This window comes from Ostrea edulis, chromosome 4 (assembly GCF_947568905.1).
Source record: "Ostrea edulis chromosome 4, xbOstEdul1.1, whole genome shotgun sequence".
Taxonomy (NCBI): domain Eukaryota; kingdom Metazoa; phylum Mollusca; class Bivalvia; order Ostreida; family Ostreidae; genus Ostrea; species Ostrea edulis.
Window position 1 is genome coordinate 24,893,488 of NC_079167.1, and position 24,704 is coordinate 24,918,191.

Here is a 24,704-nt window from a genome sequence, read left to right on the forward strand (position 1 = left end):
AATTAAAACGTACATTCATGCTTTTTTCGACATTTTTATACAAAATATCATATTTGTGAAGGGAGGGAGGGGGGGGGGGGGGGTCTCCAGGCGCAAGATTCGTCATTGCTAGCTATATGTATGTTCAACTAGTCCTTATATGGAACCGATTGCGGTAGTTCAGTGATATACCCTTTGGTTCGTAACCGTGAATTCGCATGTTCGAGTTCTACTCGTGTCATGGCTGCATCAAACCTAAGACGTAAATATAGTTAATTAATACTTCCCCATACGCATTGTTATTTTAAGGCCGAGGTTTTCAACCGGTCGTTTTTCCTCAGGTAAGTTAAGTGCGGGCCGGAGCTAATTTAAGGCAGGTGTGAAAACCCGAGCCCGAGGAAACCCTGCTACTTGTAGTTTGTATATACCGTCCCAAATACACAGGATGTTATCTGTGTTACCTGCATTACCTGTACGTTTTTGTAAGATTGAAAAATTCATGGTAGTCATTTTTCTTGTGCAGGTTAATCGAAACGTTGATAATTAAATCTAATGAATCAAACATGTAAAAATTGAAGCTCGATAAATCTATCTTATATAAATGAGAACGTTAGCAATTGAAAACTTAGGCAGATTATTTTTTATTCTAAGTTTTCTTGTATCCATTTGACTGTCTCCGTCAGATACCCGGTATCCGACGATGTTGTCCATAACGCATGGCCTACAGAAACAGTAAGGACATTCGGATTTTCCGACAGTTCTTTCGATAACTGATCCAGACGAAGAATTCGTTCTTCCTCTGGATCCCAGTTCCAACCATTGTACGCAAGAAAGAGCCATTAAAGCGGCTAACTTCTCTTCCGATAAGTTGATAGTTACATCAATCTAATTAGAATTAGATATTAGATCCGCTCGCGTACTCGCCTACATATGTATGCGAACACGCGAGCGGATCTAACATCTAATTTGAATTAGATTGCAGTTACATGTACGTTTCGAGGGAAAATTACGCTTATAAATTTTCAACTGAGTGTAAGCAAAATTTCATTAGCGTACGATGTATTTACTCATAATTAATCTGTTTAGCATAAAATCAATGTCCGTGTAAATTATAGTCTAACAATCCATAATAATTATAATCAATCGTACCCATTCCTAAGCAAAACCTATTATATTCCATTATAATTGATGTAATTGTATGCAAAATTTACTTCTATTATTGTATGACTATCTCTACATGAAAGTTTCCTCTCCAGTTGGATTACGCGGTAAACATCAAAAGATTGCACGGGCGCCTCGATCGCCAGATAAGATAGATAAGGTATACACAAAGACTAGTAACTAAATGTCCATCAATCTCTAGCATCCAATGTGAAGCTCAATTTCTCCTGACTGACAAGGGTTCACAGGCCAGGTAAATTTGAAGGCGGTGCTTATTTTCTCGGTCTTTAAAAGTGAGAATCACGGATCTTTCGGATAATTTGACCTTAAAAGCAGACATCCCCCGTGTTGAGACAGGCGTTGATACATTAAAGAACCCGCATTGCTACGCCACTGTGCGCGTACATGTAGCATAGTAAGTGTATTTGTGGTACGTCACCTACAGCTGGTGACGGCTAAATATAAGTGGGACCTAAACTAATGAAATCCTTCGTAACAAATCAAAATAAACAATTCCTCGGATGCAATACAAATGAAAGATTTTGCAATGCAAATGGAAATTATACAATGCAAACAAAAAATTATATAATACAAATGGAAAATATAGAATACAAATGGAAAATTATACAATACAAATGGAAATTATACAATGCAAATGAAAAATTATACAATGCAAATGGAAAATATAGAATACAAATGGAAAATTATACAATACAAATGGAAAAGATCAAATATTGCAACGTTTGATATGCCATACAAACATCTTACTTTCCCCATGTATTCCAAATGTCGATGCTGATTAGTGGCGATTTCAAGGTCACAACATAAAATGGAAATTACCGTAGCACATACTATATATAAAAAATTGTAGACTTTTATAATATCAAAGAAAATAATTTATAAATGATTATTTGAGAAACAATATTATTATTTTGTCATGGAGATTTACCAATCTCTCACCAGAGGGCGCGCTACGCAAGCATCACTTTGTTGTGGAGCGTAGCGTAACGCCCTCTGGTGAGAGATTGGGAGATTTACACATACGCCGCCAATCTCTCACCAGAGGGCGTATTACGCTGCGCTACAACACCTCTGTCAACGTCTAAATGTCAAGATTCTTGGCAAACTTACCTATACCTATAGCATCATGGATAATAATTTTATAGGTTTAAGTTTTATGCTTTAAATCTTAAAGTAGGTTCACAAAAACAACGAACTCCATGATTATACTAGTATTATTGAATAAATGAATATTTATATAAACCTTCTAATTCGCTCAAGTGTCTCATATTTACCATCTTCTGATTTTAAAAAATTCAGAGAAGTGTTTGATTTGCTCAGATATTATCATTACAGTTCGATATGCTAAGTTAGTTTTTATACATTTTGATATAACTTTTTAGACGTTGACAGAGGTATTAGTGGAGCGTAGCGGGAACGATAACTCTGGGTAGAGATTGATACGCCGCTTGACACCGGTAGTAGATCAAACTTCCAACAGAGTTCGTTTGCTCACAAACCAAACTCTTCCACTTAGGCATTATGGGATAGCGATTTCTTAGGCCGCGTATACTGTGACGTCACTGTAGAATGACGAAAAAACATAACGTCAAACGTAAAATAAATAGCTTTCAAAACAAGAACGTAAACATCAAGTTCATTACTTTACACAATAATTTGAACAGAGTCTCCCTACTTTTTAATGGTCTTTTGATCATTTATGTTTAAAATAAAATCCATACTTTTATATCAATGCTCTTAATATCAATATCTTCAAATTTTTAACTGCGAACTACTTCTTTAGTGTTATTTGCCTGCGTGATAATCGCGGACTCACAATATACAAATCTGTATATTGTGCTGCGTCAAATAGGAGAGGTCTATTCGTAAGTGACGTAATGAGGCCTCGACGGGGAGTTTGGTAGTAGATAACAAGTAAATATTCAATCGGATCACGCGCTCGTCCTTTTCCGTAACCGGTAAGAAGACTCGGACGTGGATCGGCGCAAGAATTGCATCAAATCGATGCATTTCTTCGCCGGAAACGCGCCCGTGGATGAGTGTTAAAAGGCCAGAACCGAATCCCTGAATAATATGTTATTTATATTTTCACCACAGATTCAGTTTTGGTATCATTAACGTCTTATTCACTCTAATACACAACATGTAAGTGGAAATTGATAGTGGTACAATACCTTAGATGTGTATAATATCTTAGATGCATTTGAAAGTTCACGTTTCATAGTGTAACGTACGACTGTGACGTCAAAGTTACGTTTATGTATACGTAACAACCAATTCTGATGGCGTCGATCCACATACGAGGTTCATTTGCGGTTACGGAAATAGCCTAGTAGTTACGATTGGTAAATATTATGACATTTTCCCACGCTACAACTATGTCGTGACGCATTTCTTCATTGTGACGTCTTAAAACGCGATGTGCACTGAGGTATGTCAGGGGTTATCTCCCTGTTGTTGCAAACCTTGCTTGTCTCAGATAAAACCATGCAAAACAGTCCAGAAGCACATGTTACCAATCCTTGTGATATTTTACATGGAGAATCACCTATAGACCATGGGCCAGTAACACATTACCCCCCCCCCCCCTCCTCTAGGGATTTTTCTACACTATGCTTTTTTGAAAGTGTGTATAAAATAAAGGTAAATGAAGGTTGTTTGATAAATTTATGTTGGGGCGTTTTCAAGATATGGCCATTTGAATTTATAGAATTTTTGGCAAATTCAACTTGGCTGTTACGGTGTTCCCTACCGCATTAAAGACGACACATTGTAAACACAAACAACGGGATAGGGACTTCCCAGAGAGGACATTTGTGAGAAATAAGTATAAAAAATAGAAAACAGTGTATTATGGAAAGTGGTACATGTTTTTAAATGTCTACAAATTCATGTCTTACGAACTTATACAGTGTATACTACATTCCCAAAATAACATGTGCCTATTAACATGTTCAATACTAAATAAACAGTATGAAAAACAGTTCATTCCTAAATACTATAATCCATAGACCCTATCTTTATATGATATATATGCAATCTTGAGTTATTAATAAATATAGCTTTCAACATAAAAATCGTTGCTCACATTTCCAAGTCTTGCACGATATATCTAATATATGGAAGCCCATAAATGTATATAATCAATTAAAAGAAAGCACATGGATTACTTTTGAGTATACAATGCAAAAATAGGAGAAACCCTGATAAATAATGGCTCGACTATTGAGAATATGACATATTACAAACAATAAACTAATTTATGAATAATTTAGATAAATGAATTATATTAATCTACAATTGTAAAATAGATAAATATATTGTCATACGTAATATTGATTGTTAAGCCGTTCTTGGCACACTGATTTGACTGCGGATAACTCCGTTTACCTGATCAGGATATGGGGCTCACGGCGGATGCTTACTCCTCCTAGGCACCTGATCCCACCTCTGGTGTGTCCAGGGGTCCGTGTTTGCCCAACTATCTATTTTGTATTGCTTGTAGGAGTTATGAGATTGATCACTGTTCGTTATCTTCACTTTGCATTGAACACCTTTACAATTTTCAGCTTACTTATAAAGATGTCACACAAGACATAGTCTCAAGAATAATAAAAGCATATATTGTTTACTAGCTTTAAATGGTGCCTTACATGGTTTCTATCGCTGGTGTTATAATAATCTACATATATTAGTTACTAGAAGTAAAACTTGAGCATTGACGAAGTTGCGCCGAGTCAAGTGAACTGTAAGACTAAGAGACGTTCACTCAACCTGTGTTCAATATCGACACTTTTCCCCGTCTATAAATGTCTGTTCTGTAACAAAGGAACTCAAGTACAAGGAAAAAGCACAAACTGGTAAAGTGTGTGACAAAAACAGGAGAAGCCATTTAAAAAACTCTGCATAAAATAAAAGTTACTATAACACAATAAATCAGTTGGTTGATTGTATATTGTGTAACGTAACGCTCGACAATTTTCACTCATATGGAAGCGTCACCATTGCCGATGAAGGGCTGTAAAATTTAGGCCTACGCTCGGCGCTTACGGCCATTGAGCAGGGAGGGATCTTTATCATACCACACCTGCTGTGAAATGAGACCTCGGTTTTTGCGATCTCATCCAAAGGACTGCCCCGTTTAGTCGCCTATTACGACAAGCAAAGGGGTACTGAGGACCTATTCTAACCTGGATTCCCACGGGACAATGATTTTCTTGCCCCATTATTCGCCTCTTACGACAAGCAAAAAGTACCGAGGACCTATCCCTTCTAACCCAAATACCCACGGGACAACTATAAGTAAAGTTCAGAATATTGATTTGGTTGCTAAAGGGGGGATGTTTTATCCAACCTGTAGAAAAACGTACACAAGTCCGATGATCTAAACAAGTCAGAACCTAAAATTGATATAATTCTAGAGCAACATGGAAAGGCATTTGACTTTTTCCGAATATATGGAGATAAATATCGTGTAGAATTAAATGGTTGAAAGTATGACAATGCTCAGAGAGATATACTTGTCATTTATCCCGATTCATATAACAGTGATTACAAAACTTGAAACCTAAATAAAAAATACAAATAAAATTTGGTAGCAAAATTGAATTTCGGAAAACTCCAAAGGCGAACTATATAATCTGCATGTGTTGCTACTGCATTTGCGTTAGCCCTTTCAAGTCAAAGAATCTGCTATGATAATCAAAAGGCAGATTTCTGACTGCCACAAAATTGCCATGCAATAACTTACCATCATCTCTGAATACATGTGTATACATGTATAATATCTCATTGCATGTCTCTCTCAAGTCGTATCAGACAACCCATCTTATTTTCAATGGCAAAACGGTTTCCCAAATCGTACTCTCAGGACATATGTGTATCAGCTATGGATGGCAAATGGATATTACCTAAGCACCTCACGTTTAAAATGACTATGCATCATCTGACGAGAAGTAACAAGTTAATTACACTATCAAACATGTTATGTCACTGTAAATTGATTGATTGTATCTTGCTTAACGTCCCTCTCGAGAATATTTCACTCATATGGAGACGTCACCAAGACCGGTGAAGGGCTTCAAATTTAGGCAATTACTCGGCGCTTACGGCCATTGAGCAGTGCCACACCTACTGCGACACGGGACATCCGTTTTTAAGGTCATCTCCGAGGACTCGTGACATTCACACCTGATGCCGAGCGTTTGGCGATGGAACTGTCACTACCTGTTTTAACGACTTAAGTTTGCCGTGGCCGGTTGTAGAAGTTACTCACACTCAAGAGTTTGAAACTTCTATTTGCAATGCGATTACAAATTCTGGATTAATATTGCATGCAAGACTATCTCTTACAAATAACTCAGTAATTCATATACCTCGCCTTAATGTCAAACAACTTGGTATATAAACAAGGAGTTAAGCTCTTTAATGCAAAATACATTTTTGCAAACGTCCATATTGTGTGTGTAAGATTCTCAAAGTTTTTCCAATTTTAAACAATATTTTAATTACAAATTTCATGAGTTTGTCCCAAAACTTGAAAAAGTCCCCTTGCATTAATGTCAAACAATCTTATTCACAATTAAAGGGTAACATACTTTCAAAAAATAATTGTTTTCAAATGTCCATATTATTAATATATGATCTGAAGAACTTTTCCATTTTTCGGCGATTTTTAAAGAAAAAAAAAATCATGTTTTAGCCCCAGAAGTCGTAAACGTCCCCAATTATTTATGTCAAACATCTTGTCAATCAAAGTGTTACATAAGTTCACGTAATACTTGTTTGTAATGTCAATGACATCTATATCGGATGTGAAGAGTTTTCCCCCAGTTTTCGGCTATTATTTTTACAAATTTTTGGTTTTTGCCCCCAAAATCGAAAAGGTCTCAATGTTAACAATCTGATTTATAGTTAAAGGGTTACAGACTTTCAGAAAATAATTGTTTTCAAATGTCCATGTCATTTATATAGTATCTGAAGGAGTTTTCTATTTTCCTCGATTTTTAAGAAAAAAATCATGTTTTAGCCCCAAAACTCGTAACTGCCCTCACATGTTTATGTCAAACAACTTTATATATAAACAAAGGGTTACATTCGTTCACAAACTACTTGTTTGCAAATGTCAATTACATCTACACTGTATATCAGATCTGAAGAGTTTTTCCAGTTTTTGGCCATCATTTTTACAAATTTCATGTTTTTTGCCCCAAAACTCGTAAACACCCCCACGTAGAAATGTCAAACAACATGATTTATAATCTAGGGATTATGTACTTTCAAAAAGTACGTGTTTGTAAAAATCCCTAGGGGGGTCCCCCATTACCTTTACTAGCCCATGGTCTACTATGGGTTCTATCTCCATTTACAAAATATTTCAATGAAATATCCATGCATGTTCTTTTTATACAGCGCCACCTATTCCAGGCATATTGGTCTCAATTATCAAGCCAAAATACAGCTTTTTCAGCTATTTTCGATACCCGAAATATAAATAACTGAGATAAGCAGTCCAATTCTGGACAGACTTAAAAAAATACCTCCTCTATGCTATAAATCAAACTAAAAATGAGGTGAAGATATTTTATCATAATCGAGTACGGATGGCTTTATTATGGATACCCCCAAGAAAATAGCTGATTCAGCATTTTCTCCCTATGTTCAGAGCCATCAGTCTTCCAAGGTAGGCCAAGTTTGAGGGTTTTGTGCTCATTTAGTAAAAGCCCTGTCATATATGGCCAACTCATAAAAATATTGAGCTCGGCAAATAATATTATCCATTTCGACAAGGGATGCGAAGAGATTCTACCATTAGAAAATCTGACAAAGTCGATAAAATCCACCACACAATGAATTTCACATACCATACCAACAATTATATCAATACCATAGGAAAAGAAATTCTCATTTTAAGAAAATTTTAATAAATACTAATTTTGAAATTGGTCATTCAAAGTATCTTATACAAATCATAGTAATTATACACCAAAACAGTACTAAAATGGACAATTTCATAATAACTCCACATATTTGACCACATGAATCTGATCCCCTGATAATTAATTCATGTAGTAGATAAAAATGTATATCTAAAAATTATTATTCAGTCCATAATCAATGATTTTGGGGATTGACAATTGGGAAGTTACAATTGCATAATTATATGCATTTACTAAGAAACAATAAGTACTTATTATCACAAGTTTCTGACTATAAGTCTCTCATAAGAAAACAAAAAAGTTTGTAAAAGATATTTATGTTACTCCAACTCCTTTAACCAAGTGACCTAAATTGAATAGGGGTTATGTACTAAGATACATCAGCCTTCCTTAGGAAACCTATACAGAAAAGTCTTTTCTAATACCATGTCTGTCTATGAACCAACTGAGAGATAGACCAATATGTGCAAAGCAATACACCAATCTTCTTTCAAGGAGAGTTAAGGTGGCTCACTACAACTTGAAAGAGTTTTTCAAATCAGCACAAAAATGATTTCATCATGAAGGATATGATACATCATAAGTATATATGTCAAAAAGGCAGACAATATGCAATTTTGGATAAAAATAACATGATTTTAAAAATTAATTTCATTAAATATGAAAAACAGCGTATGGCGGATTTGAACTCAGGATCTATGGTTCACCAGCCCAATGCTTTATTCACTGAGCCATGATGATAGACAACCAAATCAATCGATAAAAACAATTTCACAAAACATTCAAATTGCTAACGTGTGACATGAGCCTTGGTGTAGTAAGCCACCTTAAATATCTTGTAGATGAAACAATCTACAAAGATTTTTTTAACAATGTACATAACATTTAAAAATCCATAACAATCAAAGCTGTCTTAATGTTTGAAGGATCTTGTAGAATTACTGAAGTTGAAATAGATACAGTATATTAATATATAAATTTGACCTCATCCCTGAACATGGACAGAATCATTATTTCATGAGATTGACTTTTGTGCAAGATTTAACATGTGTAACATAATAAAAACATCATTTGCATGAAATGTATTTGACCTTACATGTAAATGCGACCTTAAACATGACTTCCATTCACTGGGTTTCTATCTATTTGTAAAAAAGAAGTGACATTAAATATGGCCTTTAGTTTCATTAAATTTCATTTATCTTGATTAAGCTTCAGTCCTCCATTACAAGTTTTATGTTTTGAAGGTAAAAAATAAAACTATGTCAAATAAAAAAGCCCAGATTTTCATCCACTAAGTTTTAACAACCTTCAACCTATCTACATGTATATGGAGCATTTTGAGAGAAAAATTCAGTTCTTTACAATACCCTTGCATTATATGTTTAATGACAATGGGGCCGTTTTGAACCTAAATCTAAACTCAATATTTCTGGACGAGTAATCACTTGCAAATATGACACCAAAAACATTTCATTTTCAAAGAAACAGAAAAATAAAAATAAAAATTCTAAAGGGAGATAATGATGAAATATGTAATTGAAAAAAAAGTCGTAGTGATGTTTTTTTCACTCGTTGTATAGAATTGTTGATTAATTTAGGAATGTATATGATTTTCCAGTGACCTTGGCATCATTAGGTGTGAACATTTTGTCTCCCGTGACGATAAAATATATATGATCAATCTGAAAGTACTAATATAACTTGTCCACAAATCTATCAATCGCATGAGAAATGATGACGACGTACGGACAGTCATGGTGAATCCACGGGACCTCGGGCATCGTCTGCGCGGAAGTATGAATACGGTATTCATCAAAATCCTCTTCATACATATAACTCTCAGAACATCCCAGGGAACCATATCAAGAACTATTGATACCTCAGCTGAAATTAACCTAAAATCCATGTGTATTTTTGAAATAAGGATATGAATTGAAATGTAATTTAAATATCCCCAGAAATGGCTTTCCAGATATAGATTGTTTTTTAAAAATGTATACTATATATACAGTGTAGTTATTTTATAACATACATGCATCTATTATACAAATACACACACAATTCCTATGCTTGTTAATGCTATCCACGTTACATATCATGTATTCATTAGGAACATGTACACCGTTTGATCTAATGTGAATCAAAGTTTGGTATATACGGTATACTAGTATAGAACTATTTGTTTCAGTGCTGGTATAGGTCGAACAGGCACATTTATAGCCCTGGATTACCTGATAAAACAGGGACAGCGGGACGGAAGTGTAGACGTCGTCAGTTGTGTGTCCAGGATGAGACATCAGAGAGCCCACGCAATACAAACAGTGGTTAGAAGAAAGATCCCAGAACTATATTATATGTGCATTGTTTTACATTATGCCTGCATACCGCATCTCTTCACATATTCTGCATACTGTTATTTTCTTGTTCCTGATATGTGTAATATTATCATCGTTCTGATAGTAATAACCGTTAACAAATATTCAAACAAATCTTACTTTGACTATATGAGTATTTTGAGAATGATTGATTGCTTATTTGATTGAAATGCATGAATTCATTGTTTTTCACGAAGGTAAACAATGGGGTTCTAGCTAATGCATGGAATTCGCAACTAAAGAGAATTAACCCAAACAGGTTTGTATCACAAATACCTTGCCCATGATGAAAAATATAAATGTACCTATAGTGTATGTAAAGAAATCATACACTGTGTCATTTTGCCATCATTTGAAAATTGTGGAGGGGAAAAAAATAAATATTGGTTTACAACTAAAATTCTTTAAAGTCATTAAATCATTGTACAATAATGGCAAATGTATTAAATATGATGGTGTGTTAAATGTGTATTTCACAATCATATTGGTTTGATGTAGGGAGAAACATTGTCCTTATTACTGGTTTTAAAAAAAATCTTTACATTGTTGATTTCGAAATTAATTTTGTAAAAGAAAATTGTTCGTGCGAAGATATGAAGTCAATTAATTCATTTTTTTATTAATATGTGTAGATGATATGGTGATATGGTCATAAACACCATAAAATTTAAAGCACAAACGCATTAAGCAAATATTCTTAACATGGAGTTCCGTGGGGATCCGGGTTAGAATAGGTCCTCAGTACCCCTTGCTTGACCTAAGAGGCGACTAAATAGGGTGGTCATTCGGATGAGACCGCAAAACGGAAGTCCCGTGTCACACCAGGTGTGGCACGATAAAAATCCCTCACTGCTCAAAAGCCGTGAGCACCGAGCAAAGGCCTAAATTTTGCAGCCCTTCACCGATAATGGAGACGTCTCCTTATGAGTGATTCATTGATTGATTGATGTTTTCCGCCACACTCAACAATTTTTCAGTTATCTGGTGGCGCCCAGTTTTTATGGGTGGAAGAGAGAACCTAGATACAATGTACATGGACCGACCTTCCGAAAGTAAACTGGGAAACTTTCTCACTTGCCGGCGCGAGCGGGATTCAAACTCGGGCCGACAGAGGTGAGAGGCCGTGCTATTTTGAGCGCGATGCTCTAACCACTCGGCCACGGAGGCCCCCCTTTATGACTGAAATATTCTCGAGAGAGACGTTAAACAATATACAATCAATCCTTAACACGGAATCTCAAAATTAATATATACAACTGTATCTAAGACTAAAAGTTCGTTGAATTCAGAATTATTCGGATGAAAAGTGGTGTTACCATAATGAACCTGTTGGTTCGAAATTATAATTTTCACATGATATAGATGATTACTCCCCCTAGGCACATAATCCCACCTCTGGTATGTCCAAGAGTCCGTATTTGCTCTTCTCTTAATTTTGAATTCTTTATAGGATTTATTAGCTCGTTATCATTCTTAACCTGTTCATAACGTTAATCAATATTTCATCCACGCTGTGTTTATTACATGTTCTGCGAATGATCAATTTTTAAACCGAGACTGGCAAATAAGTTATCTTTTAAGGGTTTCAACAGTTTCGTTCAAAGTCAGCATTTCATAAATTCTATGCTAATTGTAATGAATTTGCCAATACAACCAGTAAAAATACTTAAGACGCCGTCATATTTAATACATTTGACACTGATACAATTAATGAATCGATGATTTTAATCATTTTACTAGTTGTATTCATTTTTATATTATAATGACAATAGAATTAGCGAAATGCTCACTTCAATCGAGACTGTGAATGTTATGAATTTAAACTTAATGTACAATGCTAAGTACGTCACGATTAATAAATTCCAAGTATTTCATACGAAATAATATGACAATATTTATTAACAATTCGACATACATTTCATATTTACAGTCTCTTTAAATTCTACCTTCACAGCATGTAAGAAGCTGCATTGCCCCCTTTCTTTCTTAACATTCTCTTATATGTCCAGTTTTTCTTCTTCTTTTGTATTTGAATGCGAGAGCCTAAGAAAACAAATTACCCAATGAATGATGAAATCAATGCAATTATTTTCCCCATGTAACCAGACACTGGTCATCGATGAAACTGTATATATAATGATAAATCTTTCCATGACATAGGAGCAGTATAAGTACTTGTATGACGTCATTACAAAAGCTCTTACGGGTCACCAAAGTTCTCTGCTGATAGATGAATTCCGTCCTTACCTCAAAAACGCAAAATTTGTAAATCCGTCAACGGGGAACAGAAATGTCGTCGAGGAATTCCAAGTAACAATACTTTTGTGCTTGCTTTATGTCTGTTTATTCGAGTGTTTTACGTCCCTTCAAGAATTTTTCATTCATATTGAGACGTAGGTGAAAGGTCAGGAAATTTGACCAATGTATGGTACATAGGGCCGCAGCTGTAAGAGTTCTTCATTGTGTCAACGCATGCCACGACAAGGGACCTTCGTTTTTAAGGTCTCATCGGAAGGACTTTCTACATGCAGAGCGCGTGGAGAGGGAACAGTCACTACCTATTTTTTACGTGTTAGGGTTAGAGGTTCGAACCAATGACCTCCCGGTCACCAAACGAACGATCTATCCACCGAAACATCGCGAATGGTCTGTTGTGATATAACCAATATATATGCATTTGGCATTCCCTTTGTACAGACCGGTCGCTGTAGCTCAATGCTAGAGCGTTCGCTTCGTAACCGGGAGGTCAGGATTTCGAGCCCCGCTTGTGCCACGGCCGCGTCAAATCTAAGACGTTAACATAGGAGTGATTGCTCCTTCGCCAAACGCTCGGCATTTAAAAGTCAGAATCACGGATCTCTCGGAAATGACCTTAAAAAAGTTACGTGTCGCGGCAGGAGTTGACACGTTAAAGAACCCCCAAGGCCCTTTTATACTGAACGCGAACCCGACCACTGCGAGTTTTCACGCGACTTTCCGCGCGAATCATTGTTCGTATTAAAAGCGGTGATACTCGTGGAAATTCGCAGATGACACGAGGTCATTTATGTTTTGGCCATCTGTTTCCATGTGCCTTTCTTTGAAATCCTTTCGGCTTTTATTATAAATAATTGGATGTTCCTCGATTAAGAGAATGAGTTGTTCTGTTCTGTCACCTGGCATGATGAAGTCTGAATTGTCACAGACAAGTATGATTTTTGACCTCACATTCTGATTGGCTAATGAAAATTGTTCGCGCGGTCTTTTCCCAAAAATTCGCTCTGGAGGCTATCTCCGCGGTGTTCCGCGCAAACATGAATTCGGCCGCGTTCGCGTTCGCCGTCAGTATAAACAACATCATTCAAAATGAAGTTAAGCAATCCAATGCGAACGCCGCGTTCGCGGTCGTGTTCGCTGTCGCCTTCGTGCTCAGTATAAAAGGGCCTTCACTGCTACAACCCTGAGTGCTAAGTGTAGGTCTAAATGTGTGGTACTTACAACTGGTCACGTCTCGATATTAGTGAACAATTTTCGATGGGACTCAAAACAATCAATCAAATTAAATCCTTTTGTACATCTTGCAATATTACAGAACAACTTTTCAGAACACTCTTTCATTTGTGTTTGTATGTTCAATTCATTTGACAGGAAGGTTGTTATAAGTAAGTACATGTAGTTTATAAAAGTTAACACGTACAGAGTACCCTAATCTAAGTGGTCCCTTAGATGCCAGGATTTTGTTCATATGAAAACTACATATATTTCGTTCCTATTTCAGTTGATAGAAAAACTTACACCTGAGTTTGATGAACGTAGGTACCAAGCTTCAAAAGCTTTTCACAATAAACAGAAAAACAGACACAACAATATTTTAGCAGGTATTTCTCGTGGAAAGCAATGTCACTTTGTATGAAATTGATTGTGGCTGAAAATCGATGATAATTTCCCCATACTTTTCAGATGATAATTACAGGGTACATTTATGCAGGGGAGAGACTGACTACATTAACGCCATTCAGTTGTCGGTATGTACAATTAAATTCCTTTCGGTAATACTAGCTGAGAAATAAAGAACAAAAAAAAAAAAATTAAAATGGAAGTTCATAAAACAGACTTTAGTAAAGAAATATTATCAACGCCTCGCACTCCACAAGATCTTGCTCTACTGTATGCATATCAGTAATGATATAGAACTGTAGATTCAGGAGAATTAGACTGCATTGTGTAATACTGCTTGTATGGGGCATCTTGATTTAACAGAAATACCGCAGTAAATTATAATTCTAATAGTATAATATCGAAGTTTTTTCTATAGTTCAGTAAATCAAAGTATACAGGTAATATTTGCTATCAAAATCAAAGTGTCAGTTTTTACTATAGCTCACTTCAGTATCAAAGGTTTCACTATGGAAAATCAAAGTTTGCAATACAGTTAAGTAAAGTCTTTACTGTTAATTCTCTTTAAAAAAAAAAAGTAATTGCACTCCGCTGATGTAGAATATCAAATATATCTAAAATTTTATTCAAGAGACAATCAGTTTTATAAAGTATCAATTTTCCCCTAGCAAGTACTTTACAATAGTAAATACAACTTTTTACAGTAGTAAAGTGTTTTTCATATATAGTGTTTTACTTGGAATTACTGTACTTTCCTTTCCACTATCTGATGATGGTATGTTAAGTATTGGTTTTTGACATTGACTTTGGATTGACAAATCAGGATGCCCAAGGCCGAGCTGGTTACGTCGTCACGCAGACACCCTTACCAAACACCACAAGGGATTTCCTCACTTTAGTAGCTGAACAGGAAGTCTTCTGTATCGTCAAGCTAGATGACGAAATGGATGAGGTAGTTTTCGATTATACCTTTAAAATCATTTGAAACAATACAGAGAAAAGGATTTACGACAAGTTTGATAATCTTGTTTGGTATTGTTTTTTTTAGACAGTTGGAATTTACTGGCCGACTCGAGATGCACCCATTCTTTCTAAACCGTTTGATTTATTTCTCCTCGATAAAACGGAGTTCGGCAAAATTGAAGTATCAAGTCTCCAGTTTCACGAGAAAAAGGTACAGTCAGAACTCGTGCTTCTGCTTTAGTATTTTATAATTGGCGGTATAATTACATGTAGCTAGATATAGACGTCGTATTCACTAAGTTGGTTAAGTTTATTGAAATTGGACAAGCTCAGAGATTCCGGGGAAAATTAGACAACTATAGTAATTTGGCCAGCTACTGCAAGTGGCCACTTTTACAAAGAAAGATGCTTTATTCAGTTAAGAAACTTCTATTAAATTTCACACACTCTGAAATTACAGCCACTACCTAAGAGTTAAAGCTTTACTTATCATAACATAACCTAAAAATCTGGAAGTTAAGTTGTTTAATTATAAACTTTGTAAACATACCTTTCAGACTGGAAATTTACGTCCTATTCAGCTGTTTCATGGCCGTTTCTGGAAGGATAATCATCTTGTCCCCGAAGATCATCAACCTATGATTGACTTGATAGAAACGGTATTGAATTGCCGAAAAGAAAGAAACGGACATCCAGTCGTGGTCCATTGCATGTACGTGAATTTAAAACCAATATTGTTTTCGAAAAATACGTTAAATTACATTTTGTGTGTCTGGTGCAGGGTTCGACACCTTTTCTTTGTACTAGGATCAAAATAATTATCCGAATACACTTCCTAATTGTCAACATTCTTTATTATTTTGTTGAGATTTTATAACTGTTGGTTATTTATTAATTAACACTATTTTTGAAGGACTGGAGCACAACGAAGCGGGCTGTTTTGCGTGTTGGCGAACATTGTAGAACAGATACAACTGTTTGGTACGGTCGACATCATGCAGACGGTATTGAACGCGCGTCATCGGCGTTCTCAGATTGTGTCATGCGTGGTAATAATATTTATACTGCTATAATCATGATAGATATCAAATATTAGTAATAATAGATTTGCATAATGCAGTGGCGGATCAAGAAGGGGGTTACAATCACCCTTGGTTGAACATGTTTAGCAATGGTGATTTTTTTTGTCATGATGGGGTCTTCAATCATATCCTTGGGGGGGGGGGGGTTATAAATGTTGATTGCAACTCTCTGATTTTTCCTGGATCTGGCCCTTTTTAATGCAGTTATCTCATGCGTTTTAAATTGTGTTTTGTTTAAGTGATATATGTACAATATTCTAACATATCATAATTTTCTCAAATGTAATGACATTTCTCTCAGTAAATGTTGCAGTTATTTCATTCTTCATACCTTCGTGTGAAGCGTTCATGTATTATTGACTTTTCACTACAGGAACATCTGGAATACATCTTCGACTTTGTGGAAACTTACTTGGACATTCTGCAAAATTGACTGCTGCGTGACAGTCCCTTCTGACCTTCACCATGACATTCAGTTAGCGATTGATATTATCTCAGTTAGACATTACAGTGTTGCTTGGTTATTCCATTTGTTTAGTAGTGTAGTATTAGTGCTTGTTATCATTTTGTTGTTGTTGTTTTTTTTTTTGTATTATTTATTCGTGCAATCACTCATCCCCCGTCCTGAGGAAGGGGCGGGTTGTCTCGAAAGTTTAACACATGTGGTACGACAACTACTATCTTCTTCACCCACACAATTATATATTACCAGCGTACTGTTGATCATGACAACTCCTGCAAACATTTCAATGCAACATAACTTTACTTTTGCAAATGATTGATATATACAACTTTATAGCTCACCTCCACGACTCCCACTTCAGTGCAAGTATTCCCGTGGGGATCCGGGTTAAAATAGGTCCTCAGTACCCCTTTGCTTGTCGTAAGAGGCGACTAAATTCGGATAAGACCGCAAAAACCGAGGTCCCGTGTCACAGCATGTGTGGCACGATAAAGATCCCTCCCTGCTCAAAGGCCGTAAGCACCGAGCATAGGCCTAAATTTTGCAGCCCTTCACCGGCAGTGGTGACGTCTCCATTTGAGTGAAAAATTCTCGAGAGGGACGTTACAAAATATATAATTATTCAATCAATCAGTGCAAGTACGGTTTCTGCCATAGAATATGTCCACAAGATACTTGCTTTACCAGATCCTACACACACAAATGTTCAGTCACACAGATGCTAAGGAGTGCTACAGTCTGTCTCCCACGGTGGATTCACGCCTTCCAATTACCCTTTGGTAATTGGAAGGCGTTTCTGCTTCAGGTTATCAAATTGAAAGCTATACCCCACACTGTTTCTGTCTTGGACTATTACATCATGTTAAAAGCCCTTCTCTCACTCTGTGTCCATGCTTTTCTTAGGCTTAGTGAAGTCAGGATGTTACCCCAGATAAGGTTATTAAATTTAAAAATGTAGAATTTCATTACAATGACTCAACTCCCTCCAGATTACAATTAGTATTGTAGCATTTTAAAAAAAAAACCCTCAAAATGAATAAACCCATTGCAATCTGTTTGGAAGGTTCAAATATACTCGCACACAGCCGTATCAAAGTACTGCCCCTTTATCTATCTCATTTGGATCACACATCCGGTCGAACTTTTCAATACAGGAATAACTCCAATCACATACAATTATGTCTCCAAACTTTCAGCTGTCGTGCAATTTGTGGGTCTCAATCCAGCATTTTATAAAGGTTACAGTTACCGTATTGGTGCAGCAACATATGCAGCATAAAAGGGTACTCGGAAAACTATATTCAGTAGTTGAGTCGTTGATGCCTTGAAGCGCTATATTCGCTTCCCTACTCTCTCTGTGTAAGCCCCCTTTTCTTCCCGCATTTATTGATACGTCGGTGTTTAACTGCTATATGATAACTTGGGTGCCCTACTCAGTACTCGTATAGATTCCGTTCTCTTTGCAAAGACAAGCCAGTGTGTAACCGCGATATGTATACATGTATGTAAGTCTTAAATAGACGACAATTTCGACATTCCTGGGACTACCCCTCGATTACAAATATATATGCAGGTCAGTGGTTTACTGCTGCTCCAAAGTCAGTACAAACATATTACTTAGGTAAGATATACATTTTAGACATTTGGCTAATTCTTGTTGTACAGTGGAAGTTAGGTCATTACACAATCTATGTAAATATGTTTTTGTCATCTTGTTTTCAATACAATACAGCTCACCTTGGATGGATCTGGATATGATTGCTTTTGTACACTTTAGAACAATTTTTCCAAGTTTGTGTTTGAATTGGTCAGTAGTATTGTTATTTCTAGACAGTAGTATTGTTATTTCTAGTCAGTAGTATTGTTATTTCTAGTCAGTAGTATTGTTATTTCTAGGCAGTAGTATTGTTATTTCTAGGCAGTAGTATTGTTATTCCTAGTCAGTAGTATTGTTATTTCTAGGCAGTAGTATTGTTATTCCTAGTAAGTAGTATTGTTATTCCTAGTCAGTAGTATTGTTATTTCTAGGCAGTAGTATTGTTATTCCTAGTAAGTAGTATTGCTATTTCTAGTCAGCTGAAAGCTCAAGTGAGCTTTTCTGATCGCCTGTCGTCCGTCGTCTGTCCATCCGTCTGTCTGTAAACTTTTTACATTTTCGAATTCTTCTCCAGAACCACTGGGCCAATTTCAACGACACTTGGCCAAATGCATCCTTGGGTGAAGGGCTTTCAAGTTTGTCCAAATGAAGGGCCATGTCCCTCTGAAAGGGGAGATAATCACAAAAATGCAAACATAGGGTGGGGTCATTTAAAAATCTTCTCAAGAGTCACTGGGCCAGAAAAGCTGAGATTTACATGAAAGCTTCCTGACATAGTGTAGATTCAATTTTGTTTAAATCATGGCCCCTGGGGGTTGGATGGGGCCACAATAGGGGATCAAAGTTTTACATACAAATATATCGGGAAAATCTTTAAAAATCTTCTCAAGAACCACTGAGCCAGAAAAGCTGATATTTACATTGAAAGCTTTCTGACATATTTCAGTTATAAGTTTGTTAAAATCATGTCCCCCAGGGGTAGGATGGGGCCACAAGGGGGGATCAATTTTTACATACAAATATATAGGGATAATCATTAAAAATCTTCTGAAAAATCACTGTACCAGAAAAGTTTACATTCACATGAAAGCTTCCTGACCCAGTTCAGGTTCAATTTTGAAAAAATCATAGCCCCCGGGGGTAAGTTGGGGTCACAACAGGGATCAAAGTTTTACATGCGAATATATAGGAATTTTTTTTAAATATGAGCCAAGGTGACTCAAGTGAGCGATGTGGTCCATGGGCCTCTTGTTTGTGAACCTTTATTTTCGTCATATGTTTATTTTAATAAATGACATATTTCATTCTCGCACCGTGTGTGTGTGTGTGTGTGTGTTGTAATTTTAAGGAATAACAAGCTTTGGTGAGCTGTTTCTTGTAAGGTGAACAGTATCAGACATAAATATTGTTCATGTAGTTGGTCATTCTTGTGTTTTATAGATTTATTCTCACTGACCTCCCATCTATTGGATATATATTATTGGGAAGAGAGCTGTTGGTATCTTTAGTGCTTAACACACATATATCTCGCAAATAGTGCTCTTTGCATTGTCTGTGTTTCACATACAATAGTAGAGTATGATTTGTGTATGTATGTATGAAAGGTGAATACAACGAACAGTGATCAATCTCATAACTCCTATAAGTAATGAAAAGTAGAGAGTTAGGCAAACACGGACCCCTGGATATACCAGAGGTGGGATTAGGTGCCTAGGAGGAGTAAGCATCCCCCGTCGACCACCCACATCCTCCGCGAGCCGCACATAGTGATCAGGCAAACGGAGCCACCCGTTATAACATACACTAGCGAATTTTACGTACGTCAGTATTAAGTTAGATATTTCCGAGCAATATGGATGTACGAGGGCTGCTCGATATGTAACGTGTATTGTACCACAGCGCGATAACGCTTTGCACGATTTCGTGGATGATGATACTCTTGAATAGCTCTATTCAATACCTTTCCAACAGTAAAAACACGAGCCTTCGCATAATTTTAAACTTATAGTTATTTCAATAGAGCCAGTCGTTGACCACTGTTGTAAAAATGGTTGGGAAACGGGTTGAGAATATTGAAGAAATTAGAGCTTATATAAAACTTCGCACTAAACTCGGTCATTCGGTAATGCAGATTTGTACTGAATTGGGGGGAGTTTATAGGTCAGATAAGGTATCTTACGAGACAGTTCGTAGGTGGAGAAAGAAATTTCTGAATGGCACAGAGTCCGTCAAAGATGCAGCAATATCTGGCCGACTCGTGACTGTAACAGGCAAGGCAAAAGTCCGGGAAATAATTGAAAGTGATGGCAGATACACGATTCGTGATATTGCCAAAGCTGTTGTCATATCGCTATCGCGGGTGCATTTTATTTTGAAAGTACGAAAATTTCTGCCAAATGGATACCGCGAATATTGACAGATGACTAAAACGTTTACGAGTACAAACCACTAAGCAATTGCTCAAAATGTTTCCCAAATTCAATCAAAGAAAATTTGCAAACATTGTTACTGGTGACGAAACATGGGTTCACTATTTCGAACCAGTAAGAAAAATTGGAAACAAAATATGGCTAACTAAACACAGTAGAAGGCTTGTAGTTGCCAAAAGAACCATAAGCACAAAGAAGGTTCTTTATTGTATATTCTTTCCATGTGATGGTATAGCCGTACAAATTCCGGTGCCGAAGGGCAAAAGTGTTACAGGTCGGTATTACCGAGATGTTATATTTAAAAAGCTCAAGAAATATTATCATAAACGACGCCCTGTGTCAGGATTTAGGCATGTTCGTCTACATCATGATAATGCTCCATCACATACATCTGAGCTTGTCAAGCAATTTTAGAAGTCGTAGGTTACCGTCTTGCCACACCCACCATACTCTCCAGATTTAGCCCCATGCAACTTTTTCCTTTTTCCAAAACTTAAAAAGTTGTAATCTGGTCGTCGATACATGTCTCGACATGACCTTGGCACAGCCATCAGTCAGTGCCTCAGAGGTCTACCTAAATCAGCGTACCGTGACGCATTTCAGAAACGGAGAAATTATGTATTTCAAACCTCGGAGAATACTTTGAAGGGATGTAATGTTCATTTCACTATTTGAGTCGAATGCTTTTGAGATACCGTACAATACACATTACATATCGACTTTAGAGCCAAAGAATGAGATGGATATTTCCTTATTATGTAGCAATGTTTTGTCATTTTTTTGTTTTAAAAAATGTTATCTAAAGTAACATTTGAATTTCCTGACACGGCATAAGGTCGCTGCTCTTTCTAATACGCGATATATACAATTGTAAAGAAAAATATGCAATGTTTCATATACAATTTAAAAAATTTACACGGGTATGTAAATTTTGTTGTGCGTTCACTTGTCTGAAAATTGACTCGTGTAATTTGCACTTGCTTTGAATAGATGCAAATTTCCTAATAGTATTAAAATACTCGCGTGAGAATCTTGCATACCCCCGTTCATATGAACCGTTAAAAATATATTGGTATTACTAAGAGATGAAGCTTGCATGGTTTAAGAACCCCCTATACATTGATCATTTTGAATATGCTTTGAAATGATGTATGCACATAAAGAATTCATTTATAGCATTTTCATTGCAGGTTACCAGCCTTATTTTGATAAATGTGAAATTCCTACAATCCACTTCTTTTAATTCTGATATTGTGTGATGTGTAGGAAATTGCTTTTACTATTATTGTTCTGCATTAAAGGAAATCATTGAAATACATGTAGCATATAATATCCTTTTTTGTACTACAATGTAACTCATGGATAGATCACCGGAAGCATGAAAAGCAAATAAAATATTTTTCTTTTTCCTTTTTTCCAAATGTTTCTTTATATTATTTCATTAGGAAAATTATCACCCTTTTAAAGTCGTAATGTTCAGTAAATGCTTAACTTCTACGTCGTACAAGTAGTAAATATAAGACAGAGTTGATGAATTAAATCATTGAAGATGACGGATGATATTACAAGCGATGGTGACAAGATTATCTGATACTTGAGTTCTGAACAGAAACTAACGTATAATTCTGATACAGATATACAGAAGACAACAAGTTAGGAGAGATAAGTTAGGATATTTTACCCTCTTACTCTACCTATGGGTGCATGGCGTTACGGTCTGTGGTCTTTTATCATGATGGTTCTTACACTAACCAACTTAAATGTCAGTTAACTTGGATTCACGTAAAACATTAACCTCAAAATGGAGAACACCAGAGTTACTGCTCTTAGACTATTGGTTTTATTTCATCACCATACTCTTATTATATCCAAGCTTTCTAAAATTAGATATGTCGTTATTACATGCATCTCCGAATGTCTCATAGATGAACTTCTCTCACAAAAAAGAGACTATACGTTTGCTTTTTATCCGGTTTTTAAATGTGTAATAAGATTTGTGGCACTTCACCTACTGTTGGCGACATCGCAGTTTAAGTAAAAATTCTCGAATAGCACATTTTCGAGTTACTGCCGGAACACCGTTTTTACCCGAATTTTACACGAGCCCTCAAATTTGGTTAGCCCTAGGCATTTCCGGTTTTAAAATGTCAAGTTTCAAAATGATAGAGATAACTTTTTAAATCAATATTTTAATGGAAAGTGACAGATCTTAGGCTCTTTTTTTCGGATCGAGGGGTATCTTGTTTCTTTTGTAGAAAAATTAATTTAGTTAGTTCAGAGTTGTGTGAGATTGCAGTGGAACTGAGAGGTAATACCACTTGAACATTGTTGTGAATAAAATTATATTAAACAAAGTGTTTTAATTTGTCTATAGAATTTCGGTCTGGTAAAATGTGATTTGGTCGAGTAATATTGAACCAATTGTCCAGTAAGTACCAGAAGAACTTTTGATGCACTGCGTCATTGGTAGATTTAGAGGGGGGTCCAACAGTCCTCCCACCTTTCGCCACAAATTCAAAAATAATGCAAGTAAAAACTCACGATTTCTCACCCAAAATGGCTGAGTATTTTGGCTAAAACTTTATTTTCACCCCCCCCCCTTCGAAAATCCTAAATCATGGATTGGTAATAATATCCGTCACTGATATAACATCGATGAAAACGGGAACGGGATTAATTAAAGTCATTTCATCACATGGAACAAGTGTCTGAATTTTCAGCCAATTTAAGACATTCAAACTTGCGATATTTCATAACATACACACAGGATTCTGTGTACAGTCTTACAAGAACGAAAATGGGTTCAGATTAATCACTTCAAACCATATTGAAAGTGTACAAATGTCATAAATGCTTAGAACAGTTGCCATTAAATCGGACTGCATTCCAGTAACGAGACAGACGTCAAATTCTTACAATGTATGGATGCTGGTGCACCAGTCAGGACAAATTGTGTCTGGAGGTTGTATCTGTGTTGCGCTAATTTTTGTGTTGTTTCAAATTTGGTTCCAATTTTGTCATATATATTACTGCTAAGCAAAAATATATGGTAAAAGTATCACACCATATCAGATATCATTCCCATTGTGGTATCATGTCATTCAATCATCAACATATATTTGATTTTTCATGTTTTTGTATATCGTAATTTCTCATTTCCCAACAGCTGTTTAGTTCCTTTCGTTTTTGTAGTAACTGTTGTTGATCATTTTGCAAATTGTCTTGATATTTCAAAGCTAGCATTTTTGTACTCTGATTGGTGGCTATGTTTTATTATCATCATGAACATTTGAACATCACCACTGTCATTTTTATGTTACGAATTGATCATGGATTGGTAATTATATCCAAGCAACTGATATTAAAGTTTCCAAGAGGGTAAATATAATCAATCTAAGAAATATTCAAAACAAATTAGAAGATAGATAATAAACTTTATTTGAAATTACAGTAGCACTAGTTTGCATTTGAAACTTAAAACACGTTCAATTTTCCAGTGCATAACGGTTCATTAGAACATAAATGACAACATTCTATCATTAAATTATAATACACTTTATAAAAAATGCTCCCACATTTTCATGAATATTCTCTAATCGTTTGTAGCGATCTAGAATCTATTGTTGCGATAATGGAAAGTGCAAATATTCAATGACACTCCAGTATGCTGTTTCACGCTCCCGTCACTGGATGTACACGCGACTCTCTGGACAAACAACATCAGGGTTCTAGGATTTCGACTTCAAATCCAGGAGCTCTGTCATTTCTTCCATTCTTATATCTGTCTGTACATACATTTCAGCTGTTTTCTTGATGT

The 24,704-nt window shown here is 36.0% G+C and overlaps 1 protein-coding gene across 3 annotated transcripts in view; it reads left to right on the plus strand.

Annotated features, from left to right (window-relative positions):
* The window catches only part of LOC125667235 (receptor-type tyrosine-protein phosphatase alpha-like), a 198,616-nt gene extending 176,314 nt beyond the window's left edge, over positions 1–22,302 (plus strand). For all 3 annotated transcript variants that reach the window (XM_056162351.1, XM_056162353.1, XM_056162352.1), the window contains 9 exons: positions 10,291–10,426; positions 12,638–12,787; positions 14,235–14,334; positions 14,417–14,481; positions 15,177–15,305; positions 15,402–15,527; positions 15,874–16,028; positions 16,230–16,365; positions 16,772–22,302. In XM_056162351.1, the coding sequence (XP_056018326.1) occupies positions 10,291–10,426; positions 12,638–12,787; positions 14,235–14,334; positions 14,417–14,481; positions 15,177–15,305; positions 15,402–15,527; positions 15,874–16,028; positions 16,230–16,365; positions 16,772–16,831 (1,057 nt within the window). In that variant the 3' untranslated portion in view covers positions 16,832–22,302. The remainder of the gene's footprint in view (positions 1–10,290; positions 10,427–12,637; positions 12,788–14,234; positions 14,335–14,416; positions 14,482–15,176; positions 15,306–15,401; positions 15,528–15,873; positions 16,029–16,229; positions 16,366–16,771) is intronic.
* The last annotated feature ends 2,402 nt before the right edge of the window (positions 22,303–24,704 follow it).